The 13,492-nt window shown below is 31.1% G+C and overlaps 1 protein-coding gene across 3 annotated transcripts in view; it reads right to left on the bottom strand.

Moving 5' to 3' along the window:
• Positions 1-13,492, bottom strand: part of Polr1B (RNA polymerase I subunit Rpl135) — a 168,501-nt gene that overhangs the window by 122,952 nt on the left and 32,057 nt on the right. For all 3 annotated transcript variants that reach the window (XM_085818338.1, XM_085818339.1, XM_085818340.1), the window contains exons 3-5: positions 12,138-12,197; positions 6,551-6,622; positions 3,545-3,664 (exon numbers count right to left, since the gene is read on the bottom strand). In XM_085818338.1, the coding sequence (XP_085674464.1) occupies positions 3,545-3,664; positions 6,551-6,622; positions 12,138-12,197 (252 nt within the window). The remainder of the gene's footprint in view (positions 1-3,544; positions 3,665-6,550; positions 6,623-12,137; positions 12,198-13,492) is intronic.

Below are 13,492 nucleotides of genomic sequence, written 5' to 3'. Positions count from 1 at the left end.
CTTTGTACTGTATAGAATTTAATCTGGCTTGACTGCTTCTTCTTCAGCATGGATGAACGCTCTAAGCATCAAGTATCTATTTATTATCAGTATTTCTGAACATCTACATCTCGGTGTTCTTATATCAGTGCTTTCCTAATTGTGCTATCATTGCATATATATGTGTGTGTGTGTGTGTGTGTGTAATAATAGATGAATTAAAGAAAAGATCAGGTCATAATAAAAGTTATATCAGTGACAGAATACATATTGGAATTCAAAAGTATTCTTATCATTTTAAAAGAAGTAAAACATCTTCCTAGTATTATTGTTAATTACAAATAAAATACCAATTACTTTACATATTTTTGTAATTAATGAATTTATAAAACAATTCTTATTGTACATTTTTGTTCTCAGAAAAATATGTTCCCTGTATATAAAAATTTTAAACTTGAACGATGAGCAGAATACTTATTTTCAGACAGAAAACAGAGCATTCTTTTTTTATATCTAATTTTTTTGAGTAATAATGAAATGATTTTAGTAAGTGTAAATTAAAAATGAAAGTTTCGTGATCTTTACAATTATTTAAAAGTTCAAGAAAAATCAATGCGGTAAGTTGAAATGTAGAATCTGTGATATTTCTTATGCAATGAGATATAACATAGTGCACAAAAAATTGCAATTTAAGACATGAAAACCTGTTTTATGTTAACTTACTTGAAATTTTGCATAAAAAATGCTACACAACTAAAGTGAATACAAACACTGGAGACCTACCTACCTGTCCTTACACTAAGAGACTTTTTAAATAGTAAAGATAATGGCTCATACTCATTTGAAAAATTTTTAATTGATAAAATGTCCAATACAAACTACATGATGGTACATGCCTTATTTTTGGACACAATTGCCACCACTGTTCAAGCATTTGTTAAATCTGGGTACAAGCTTTTGCATCTCACAGTCATAAAAGTTCGCTGCCTGTTTCAAAAATACATTTCAATCAGAGTTTTGATCTCATCATTGTTGTGAAAATTTTTGCCCTGCAAGATCTTTTTTCAAGTAAAGGAATAACTAAAAGCTGCTGTCTGAAATGTCTGGGTGGCAAATGATTTAGTTTCTTTTAAAAATGACTAAATTTTTTTAAACTTCACACTTGAAACAGTATACAAGAACAAGCATGGTCATGAAGCAAACAGACTCCACTTATCAGCATGTTCCTACATTTGCTTTGAATTGCTCATCAAAGGCATCTCAAAATCCTGTAATATGCTTTAGCGTTACTTGTAGTACCAGGAGGCATGAAATCAATCAGAAGAATGCCTTGTATGTCAAAGAAAATAAAAGCCCCTTAAAACTGAAAGTTTGAATTTCTTGCTTTTGGGGAAATTCAAATGGCACCACTGCAATGACTATTGCTCAAATTTTGGTGTACGGTGATAAACCCAAGTCTCGTCACCAGTAACAATATGATAAAGAAACTTGTCACTTGCTTCTACATAGTGTGTGAGGAAGTCAGTGTGAAGACCACCCATTTCTTTTGCGTTTTTCATTCACATTCTCGGAACCCAGGGCGCACACAAGTTCCTGTATCGCAAAGTTATAACACAGCTTTATGAAGAGTTGTTAGTACAATACTAGGCAATTCTTTTAATAAGGGAGACCTGTTTGCTTAAACTGCTTCCTGTTTTTTGAAGGACATCAGACACCATAGAGATGATATGCATATTCTGCATTTGTCATGAACATCAAGCTTTACCTCCAGAAAAAGCATGACACCATTTCATTATAGGAGAAAACAAAGGCTTAAGGTTATAATCAGAGCTGCAAACAAGCTTACCAAAAGGTTTTCTTTCCTGCAGTGTTTGATGTCTGCAGTCTTTACTTTTCAAAAAATGTCTCATATATAATTAATTCATTGAAAAAGAGCTCAATCACCAATTTAATTATTTTAAAAATTTCTAATGCAAATTACTTCTATACATATTCATAGTATCATTCAGCATATGTTTACATACAGATATACTAATTGCACTTGCTTTTTCTGTCGTTTTGAGAGCCACTGCTTGTTCCAGAAGTAGCAATTCTATGATAGTGAGTGACAAAAATAAAAATATTTCCTTTTATTAATAAGCCCGATAATTAGCACATGGTGTATTGTTTGAATTTTAAAAAATTATTTCAAGTATAATGTTATTTTAAAAATTAAATTAATTTAATTTAATTAGTAATTTAAAAAATTAAATTAGTAATTATTACTAAATTTTATTTCTGCTGTATTAAATTTTAAAAATACTGTTTGTTACATGAATTGAATTTTGTAAGTCAAACAGCTGCACATTTCTCAAGAGGAATATCACTGGTTTTATCCAAACTATGTCTTTGTGACAGCAATATTTTAGAGGGGAAACCAGAAGGGAAACCAGAAATGCTTGAAAAGTTTTATCTCCCCCCCCCTTTTTTTAACTCTTTCGCATCGAGAGAGGGCAAAATCTCAATTCCCCAAACATCGAAAACGCCCATATCTAAGAATTTCTCCTGGAATGCTTTTCCTTCCCCCATGACAAGTTGAATACTACAGCGCTAACAATAGCCTTACTTAAGTAAAGCGAGAACTTCTTTCTTTTATGCTTTGACACTGTGTGAAGTTCCCTCTTGGGACGGGATTGCAACTTCGGGCATCAAAAGCTAAACACTGACAGTAAACAAAGGAAAGGAAGGAACAAAGGAAACAAGGAAGCTACTTTTAGTAGCTTCAAAAGAATGATTGACATGTGATTTAACAACACCTGAAAGCAATGAGTAATGCAGTAACGTGATGGGGGAAAGCGCTGGGTAGGAAATTATTCAGGCGTCCAGCCGATGTCTGAATGTTTGGGCGTTTGGGGCGACTTCGATGCGAAAGAGTTAAAGAACTGTATAAGAAACTATAGAAGAAAATTAGAAAATGAAACTGAACTAAATATATATAGTATATTTCAATATACTTCAGGAGAATGAATTAGGAAAACATCTCCAACTTAAATACTGACATAGCCGGCACACTTTTTTCTTTTAAAATAAAAATGCCTAAAATGTTTTTAATTAGATTAATATGTGAAACATATAACCTTAGAAAACAGTGTATATTACATTATGAAAAATTAATTGCAATTGGTTATTATATGCCAGAGAGGAGAAAAACTGATGGCCTGCATGGCAGTTGGCTAATACTAATGATATCATTCATTAGAAAAACTAAAAGAAACAACTACTAATAAAAACGAAAGTACAAATATCTAGGTGAAAATAATTTTTATAACTCCATTTTTCCAAGATCCACAACATTATTGGATGACATATAAACACATCTTTCAGCACTTTGGTTACAAAGAAACAATTAACTACAAATATCAAAATAATATGCTTTCTAAGCAGTTACAGATTCTGAAAATCATCAGTAAGGAAAGGAATTCAAATACTGCTCAAATTTTTAATGCACTTGTATCACACATATATGAAATAAATAAATAAATAAATAAAAATGTCAGTTTTTAAAAAGGGGAAAAAATTACTTTACCTTTACCATTACAGGAATTGCTCCAAGACACTTTTTAGGTATATCTTGCACTACACCATTCAAGCTCCAAGCAAATGTAAGCTGAAGATCTGCTTTATAAGTTGATAAGCGAGACCGACACTAATGTGGGAGGGAAAAATTGTAATTATATGAGAAACTGGTAACAAAAATTACAAAAAACAGTACATGTAATTGGGTACTGTTCTGTAATCAGGGTCGTTGCCAAATTGTTTTGCTAAACTCGCCACAAGATTGGTTCATATAAAGTCGCCAATGTTTAAAGTCATTACAATGCTTACTTTTTCTAAAAAGCAAAAGGATGCCTTTTCAAATTTAGCAATGAGACTATAAATTCTAAAAATGTAACAGTAATTTGTGTTTCTATTATTATTGTATTTACAATAAATATGAAATTTGGGACTTACCCCAATGATAAAATTTTTTTCAGCAACAAGGAATTATTTCCTCTTAAAAAAAGAGCACTAAAACCCTAAATTGTAGCTCTACTTTAATTCAGAGGAAGCACCAAAATGGAGATAAAAAGATACAACATCTCAAAAAAAAAAAAAAAAAAAAATGAATACGTTTGCACTGTTACTGATTAGAACAGTACCATAAACAAAGTCTTTGGCCATGCATTGATATCTAGCCTGTCAGTTAAAATAAACAGCACTGATTATTGAAGTTGACAAAAGTCTGTTTTCACATTAAAAAAAAACAAGGTTAGTCAGTCATATCCTTCTGCCTCTTGGTGTACAGCGGGATTTGCCAAGAAACAAAACAATGCTTTAGTTGCTGTGCCTAAACAACATGCCAGAACCAGTTATTGAAGAAAATATTATTGATGGCACTATAATATATTGAGACTGTTGGAAAAGGTACAACACTGAAGGCTGGATTTGAACATTTCCATGAAACAATTGAAAGGTTATGGGTAGTGCAAATAGCAACACTGACTGTAACCAGTTAAGATTCTAATTTAATTGATTTTATGTGGTGGCAAAAGCATCCTAAAACGCAAGTGTTTTCAGACATTTCAAATGATGTCTGCAGTTTCATGACTCCGTGCTTATCTTAATTCACTAGCCGAAATTTTTTTCCTGATTTCTTTGGGCAGTTGTTTAATTTACATTAAAAATTTCTAATTTTACGGAAATTTTTTATTTTTGTCCCCTTGGATTTTTAACTTAACCGCATTATACATACATTAGAAATTATTTTTATGCTTTGAAATTTTTGCCAAGTTGTCAGCTTTTGGCAATATCTGAATCCAACAGAAAAATCATTGCAATCGTTTTTATTTCCTGCTGTAATGCCATTTTTTTATATTTGATTTAATTAAACTGCAGCTTAGAAGAGACTTCAATACCCAAGATACTAAAATATGGCAATTTGTATTACTTCAATTAATTAGCTATGGACTCAGCCCTCTTTAAATTTGAAATTATATCTACCAAAAGATATTGGAAAGATTGTATAAATGTAAAATGTGTGAGATAAAATAAACTAAACATACTGATATGCCTTCTTAAAAATAAAACAACATAAATAAAAGTTTTAGTACGCAGAAATTTTAATATCATAGTACAGTTGAGAGAATTTTTTTAAATATGCCTTTTTTAAGTAACTAAATAAATAGTAACATAAACAAACTTACAAACAATAGCATAAATAAGCTAATTATTTAAACGTTTAAATTACTACTTGAAGTTTTTGCACTGAATTTATTTATTTTAGATCTAACTATCTATATTGCTGTTAGAATACCCTCTTGTAACTTATTTTGAGACCAGAAATGGCAAGAGATTTTGAACAATTGCTATGAATCATTACACATATTTTTCAGCAATGAGTAGGTTATATATAAGTGACATTACCATGAAATTCAATAATTCACATTTATTTTCATAGATACTAATTTACTCTTTTTCCAAACAAAAGAAATAATAGAAGAAATTACATACACTACACAAAAAAAGGGAAGGACAGTTCTATATCTCCCGTTCTACTGGGCTGATTCATGAAATCCAAATTGTGTTTTCAGTGTCTCGAAAGCATGGCTTACAGTATACTATATTATGTCAAAATACCTATATTTGAACATAGCATTGTTCAAATATAGGTATTTTGACATAAAATCAGACTTTTTCTGAAATGACATGCCAATTTTTTTTTCCATATTTTGATTCTACAACTCAAATTATGCCTAAATATTAAATTCTGTAAAATTTGGTGCGAAATTTATGGAGAAATTCAAAAATTAATCTTGCCACTTTTTTTTTTCAGTGCGCACAAAGAATAATTCACTTGACAAATTTCTTAAATTATAGCAATTTATTTTCCTTCCCTTTTTTCAATTGTGTATGAGCGAAAAAGTCATCAAAATTTTGAATAAAAAACCTTTTTTTTTTGCAGGTATGCTTAAAAATACATCTAATTTAAGATGATGGTAAAAATTTTATAGGATATGATTTAAATTTTTTTCGAAAATTTAATAAATTATTTAAAAATACAAATTTAAAAAATAAATCATAAAAAATTGGTGATTTTTATTTGGAATGAACCTAAATTTTGAAATGTGAAAGGAAGAATCAAATAAGCTTAATAAAAAAAGAGACATTAATAAATATATACCAAATTCAATTAACAATGAGGAGCTAAAATTTTGTGAGCTAAGTTTTTAAAAACTACTCGTGTGAGTTTTACAAAACTTGGCACTTTTGGCATAATTGAGTCGTGTAATTGAAATATAGAAAAAAAAATGCCATGTCAATTCAGAAAATGTCAGAATTTCTGTCAAAATAATTATATTAGAACAATGTTATACATAAATCTAATATGTATATACTAAGTCGCGCATTCGATACATGAAAAACGCAAGCTGAATTTTGTCAATCAGTCCAGTAGAACAGGACATATAGAACTGTCCCATTCCCCCCCCACACACACACACATTCTACAGCATAAACACATTTCACATAAGTGATTTTTCATATTTATTATTACCTCTGCTGGATACATTTTATATGTAGTTGCACGTGCTGTTTTTTTTATAGTTGGCTTCTCAATGTAGCAGTCCTACACAAAAATAGACAGCATATCATTACATATTTTATGATTAAAAAACTGGTATTAAATTAATTTAAAGTATATGATTATGATTACAAAAAGTACAATTACTAGTTAATAATTTTTGAATAATTACATATAAATGAAGCCATCATAAAAATTATATCTAATGTTCATCTATGATATGACTTTCTATCAAAAGATTCCTTCTACCTAAATCAACAGTTGGTGGGTTTTTTTTTAAGGAAATAGACGCATATTTTATTTTCTACTAAAATTTATATCTTTTGAGTCATACATCTTAACAATTGCTATCTAAAACTATTAAGCATTGTAGAAAAAACTTCTTTATATAGTTTAGTAAAAATGGCACTGTAATTTGTGAAGAAAAAACTACCCAGCATAAGGCTCCAGATAAAAGGGCTTGAATTTTTTAAAGCTGGTTATTTATAATAAATTAACTGTTAATTTATAATTAAAGTTTGCACATATGATACTTTTTTACCTGTGGCTGATATAATGAAACTGTTCAATAATGAAACATTGTAAGCACAAGGGAGTACCTGCCCGCAATTGTTTAAAAAAAAAAAGAGAGAGAGAGACAGAGAGAATGAACAGATCTAAATGCCATACCTTGAGGTAAAATGAAATATTTTCTTTTCTGAAACACAGACGTTCAACATCTGGAATGATCTAACATCTTCCCCCCCCCCCAAATTCCCTTACACAGTCTAGGAATGGAGAATCTAACACTCAACAAATAGCAGGTGTGCCATAAATGCAATTTTCTACTAAGATTCTTACATACTGCTTTAAAACACTTGTCAGTAGAGAATTGCCCCATTGCCAGACAATATACTAAATGATGCTGTACTGACACTGACCACCACCAAACTTTCAGCCAATGAGTGAATTTGAGGGGTTAGTATTTTTCTATATGACCAAAAAAAAAAAAAAAGTGTGAATGTATCTTAATACATTAGTTTCGAAAGGGATGCTGTTCCTAATTTTTTTTTTTTTTTTTTCAAAAGCCAAAATTTTTCATGAGGAAATTGACTTCAAAATCAAGTGCACATATTTAACAGGTTGGCTAACTGAATTTAAAAATCACTGTGGTAAAAGGCAGTTAAAAATTTCAGGCACAAAAAAGCTTCAGCTGATACTGAAAAATCTGAACAATTTGCAAATGAATTCATCAGTTTCCTTAATAATGAAGTATTATCTCCAAAATTCATTTATTATTCCTGTGAAACTGGTCTTTTCTGGCAGTAAGGACCCTGAAATACCTTGGCAACCTTTGCAAAATAGGCTCCAACTCATATCAAAGATTCCAAAGTGAGACTTATGTTTTTAGTATATGCAAATGTTGTAAGAATGCACAAATATAAATTTTTTGTAATCGAGGAGGGGGGCACAAACTTTGACATTTAAATGAGTAAAGCTTTTCCTTATCGTCCGTCATTTAAATAAAAATGCATAGATGATGTAAACATTAATGAATGACTAATTTGGAAATGATTTTATATCCGAGGCTGAAATTTGAAATTGGTTGGTTTACTAAATGACACAAAAACTGTCCTGATTATATACAACTTCAGTTAAAGTTTTACTAAAAGGCAATGTTCCAGTCTTATTTTTCCTCTAAAAAAATACATCCATCAATCTGCAAACACATATGAGTGCAGCATGCAATATAATGCAGATACAGACTGCCTTTTTAAAATTTATGTTAAATATTTTTCAACAATGGCAAGACCATTCTAAAAATATTTTAACATAAAATCTGCTGTATAGAGCATTCAAGTTCAGGGATTGCCTGCCTGCAATTGTTTAATAAAAAATACTTGACATAATTTATGGCCAGCTATTATATTTGATGATAACAGCCCCAAATTTGAAGGTTTTTGTATCTCACAAGCAAAAGGCAAAATTTTTCTTGTGGATGATATAACAAACTTTCCATTGCGATGATAATTCCCAATCATCAATCAACTAATAGATGGCAAAATCTGTGGTATGCTTTTAAATACAGTGAAGAAAGTAACAAATAGGTTGTTGAAAATTAAAAGATTTTAATTAACAGTTTAGTGGAAACTCCTGGCATGGCAACTGCAGCACTTGAACAAAGGAATTTTATAACGGAACAAGAATTTGCATCTCTCTAAAATATTATACAGAAAGCAGTAGCACAAGAAACAGCTTAAATAGCTTACATTAGAAAAAATATTTAATAAAACAACAAAATATTGAACTTTTTTGTAAATTCTGATTTCCCTTAAAATCATAAATGCTTCATTATTTCAGAAACAACTATTTCATATTTTCAAGATGGGTCATGCAGAATTAAATTTTTTTATACTTTTTTATTACTCGTAAAATTTGTTTAATATTGGAAGAATAAATTTTTAATACTGTAAAACTTTAATTGGAGCCCCGTTCAGCCAAAGCAGATTTAAAAACAGGAATTAATGGTTTAATGGACAATTTTGCAGGACATGAAGGAATATTATATGGCCCTGGCACTGCAGACTAAGCTTATATTGTGGTACGTTTACTTAACATTAAATTATTGCCCATGACTTGAGCTTAAAATATTATTAAAAATCAATAATAAGTATTGTTCATAACAAATTGTTTGTAAAAAATAAATAAATAAATAAATAAATAAAAATAAAAAATTAAGAAGTCTTGAATTAGAGAATTGAGCAGCTATTTTGAATTTTTATAAACACACACAATATATATATATATTTCTGACATAGCATTTATCAACAATATTACAATGTTCTTTACCAAAATTTAACAAACCTTTCCACTTTTTTTATGAATAAATTCACAAAAAAAGTCTGTTTACATGACCCTCTCCTCTTATGATTCAAAGTCCTGACGATTCTGAATCTTAAACTTTATATCATACACAATTTTTAAATAATAGTCAGCAGATATAAGTTAAGCAGAGTTTTCATAAACACAATTTTAAAAAATGATCTTATATTTGGACCCAGACAGCACATTTACAATTAAATTAATTTATTTCAACTAAAGATCATTGAGATTTAGTAATAGATTTAAATATTTTAAGAAGAAAGTGCAGTATATTATTAACCTACTTGAACTACTCTGGAATATACACTCTTAGACAACAAAAAAAACGCCACACTGTGAAGATATAAAGCAAATTGGACACAAATTGATATGCATACAGGTTTCGATGGAAAATGCAAAATTTTGCATTTTGGCTGCCAATGAATGAATGGTTGTCACTACAGCACATCTGATCTGTGCAACTGGCAGTATATTTAAGACGAGAAATTATGATTCCAGGTCATAAATTCTTCACAAATTTCATTCAGTGTACTTTGGTAGACAGTAACTATGCCTCACATACAGGTGAGTGAACGATATGCACAGACGTCAGAATTTGATATAGGTTGTGTAGTTGAGCTCAAAGAAGCCGGTTGGTCTTATCAGCAAATAGCTCGACATTTCAAAGGAGCGATGGCACTATTAGACAATGTTGGCAGAAATGGGCGAACCATGGCCGCACACAGCGTCAAGAAGGAAGCGGTAGGCCTAGAGAAATGACAGAACGTGAAGACCGAGCAATCATCAGAGCGGCATTCACAACTCCACATGTATTATCATCAGTTGCACGTGCAACTAGTGCTTCAATGACCGCAAGGACTATTCATAGACGGTTCACAGAAAGGGGGCTGAGGTCACGGCACCCCTTGCACCAACTACCATTGACCTCTGTACAACGTCAAACCCATTTGCAGTGGTGTTAGACTCATTCACACTGGAATGTCACTGACTGGAGTAGAATAGTCTTCAGTGGTGAATCCCACTTTGAACTGAGCCCCGATGACCAGCGAAGCCGAGTCTGGAGATGCCCCGAACAGCGGTGTGATACCAACCTGACTCTCTTCCGGCAGACAGGCCTGCAACCAGGAGTGATGGTCTGGAGTGCCATTTCATTTCATAGTAGGACCCATTTGGTTGTCATCCGTTGCAACCTCATAGCACAGTGGTATGTTGACAAAGTTCTAAGGCCCGTTGTGTTGCCCTTTATGTTATGCCACCCTGGGCTTACATTTCAGCAAGATGCCTGCCTCCACATTGCACATGTTTCTACTGCTTGACTTAGTGCTTGCCGAACATTACCTTGGCCAGCAAGGTCGCCGGATCTCTCTCCTGAGCACGTTTGGAGCATTATGGGCAGAGCTCTCCAATCAGCTCAGGATGTTGATGATCTAACATGCCAGTTGGACAGAATTTGGCACGATATCCCTCAGGAGGACATCCGCAACTTCTATCAATTGATGCCATGCAGAATAACTGCTTGCATAAGGGCCAGAGGTGGACAAACACGTTACTGACATTTTCACTTTGTGAAGCTCTATCACTTCAATAAATCATCCAATTTTTCTCAAACTGTAATCAATTGTTTTTCTGTACACGTACATCACTTCTACCGATTTTCGTCCCATTCTGATAACTCCTTCTTGGTGTGTCATTTTTTTTTTTTTTTTTTTTTGTCTAAGAGTGTATTAAAAAAAATTGCCTTTGCTTCCAACATTTTTTAGTAAACAAAAATATTTTGAAAAACTGTAGGAAATAATATTTTGGCAATTCTTGAAGGATAAAGATGAATAAAAAATATTATATACAGTAAAAGCCCGACTATCATAAAGTAACTGGAATATATTAGGATTTTAGAAAAAAAAAAAAATCTTTTCTCTCAAAAATGAAGTAAATGAGAGATTTGTAACACCAGTAAAGTATATTATTAGCACTTATACATTATCACCAAATAGTGTGATTTAGTGCAAAAATTGGAGAATCATGATGTCATAACACAATCATAAGAATTTTATGTTGGTTTTATGTAAACCAAATTAATTCTCGATAACCAGTTTATTTTCACAAAAAAGGACATATGCTCTATTTTTTCATTGCATTTTGAAAAATGATTAATATTTTCGGTCACCTTTCATGGAACAGTATGAAATTAATAGGGTAGTTTCTAAGTTACAGGATCCTGGCAGCAAAAAAAGGCACAATGTGCAACTTTACTTGAAAACAACAAAACAATGGCAATGCAAGGTGACAAAGTGTGATAAGCAGTTAAGATTTTATACGTTGTATCCATAAATTGTATCTGTTTAGGTAAAGAATAATCTGTTCCATTAAATTTCTACCAAAATGACTGGTGCAAATTTGGTGAAATCTGTGCAAAATAGCACAGTCAGCAGGATTTCATTATCAGATAAGATGTTTTACTCTGACTCTACACAATTTCAACTTAAACAGGATGTGTATTTGATAACACTCACCCTCCCTTCCAAACAGAAACGTCACAGATCAAATGCTACACTTTCATTATATTTATTTTAGTTACATACTTCTTACAATTGTAGATAATTAGTCTCAAGCAACAGTAAAATATTCAAATTCTATGAATATGCAGAACGACTCCTTAAAAGATGTTTAAATTTTCAAGTTACTGAAATGAGTTACTTACTCTTAATTCCACTTTAAGATGATCCCCATTTGGAAGACCCATTTCCAATGGTTGAATATTCTAAAACACAAATATGATAAATAATTGAGCGGAAGAAAAACTTCTGGAAGAAATTCAAGTACTTATGATAACACAACCACCTTCGTGCAATTTTGATATTTTTTACAAATAAGGTAAAAGTTGCTTATTGGGTGCAAGCTTCTGGTTTCTGTGGCTTTTTTTTTTTTTTTTTTTTTTTTTTTTAGAAAGATTAACAAACTCTCAATATTTATCATAAGTTGGTAAACATTATCAACATATGAAAAGAAAACATACTTTAATAATTTAATATAACAATTTGAACTATTAAATAAAGATTACATGATACTACATTCTTCTTCAAATCCTTCTGTAATTTTTCTGTGCTATTCTTTTTTCGAAGTACACAGTGAAGTTTTCCCCTTAAAACAAAAATCAAAGAAATGCAGAGACTCAGTTTAGTACAGCTCTTGATAACATATGCTATCAAGGAAACACATTTCCTCGTTGTTACCTTGAGAAAATTTTCAGCAAAATTCTGTTTTTGCAGAAATTTTACCGCAGTTTCTTCCATTGCTGGCAAATTTTACAAGCTCATATTTAAATTTAAGGCAAAAAATATCATGAATTCTTTATACAAACAGTTAAAACTTGAAATGAAAAAAAAAAAAAAAAAAAAAAAAAAACTATATGAGGACAGCAGTATTGCTTGGCTGAAGGACTGTTATGAGAATGGTTGTGAAAGTTTGCATATTCTGAAAATTTGGTGACATCTAAGGTGGTAACATTAATGCATAAGTACCAAAATTTATCTACTACAATTATGAGAGAATAGTTTAACCTGAATCAAAATAATAACAATCTCTGTGGGACTTAACTTCTGGATGCTGCAACTAGAAGAAAACTGAATAATTATAGCTGATTATATACTCAGAAAATTCAAATGGTAACTTAATTACGGCTAATTTTTGTTAAAGAAATAGCTATGAGAAAGAAAAGCTACACACAAATCTCAGACAGAGAATGTTTGGGGGAAACATTTAAAATCACATAAATAAGGTATAAATAGTCTAAACAGGCAGCTGAAAAGTTATAAAACTGAACTTAAAAATGTTTTCTGTCACTTTACAGCAAACCATAAGTATAATTTCATTGATCTTATAATTGACATCCATTCCCAGAATACAGAATGATTATGATGATCTGAAAAATGTTACAACAAAAAATGTAAAGATATGGATTGCCATCACGTGGAGTTGGTAGAATTAACATGAAGCCATGATAAATATCTTCAAATCATTAGCAACTGTTATGACCATCAGAGAACATTTTTAAAA

Source organism: Stegodyphus dumicola, chromosome 6 (genome assembly GCF_044657685.1).
Source record: "Stegodyphus dumicola isolate Sdum_Otavi_A_Nest chromosome 6, ASM4465768v1".
In the NCBI taxonomy this organism is placed as follows: Eukaryota; Metazoa; Arthropoda; class Arachnida; order Araneae; family Eresidae; genus Stegodyphus; species Stegodyphus dumicola.
This window is presented reverse-complemented; position numbering and strand designations above follow the sequence as displayed.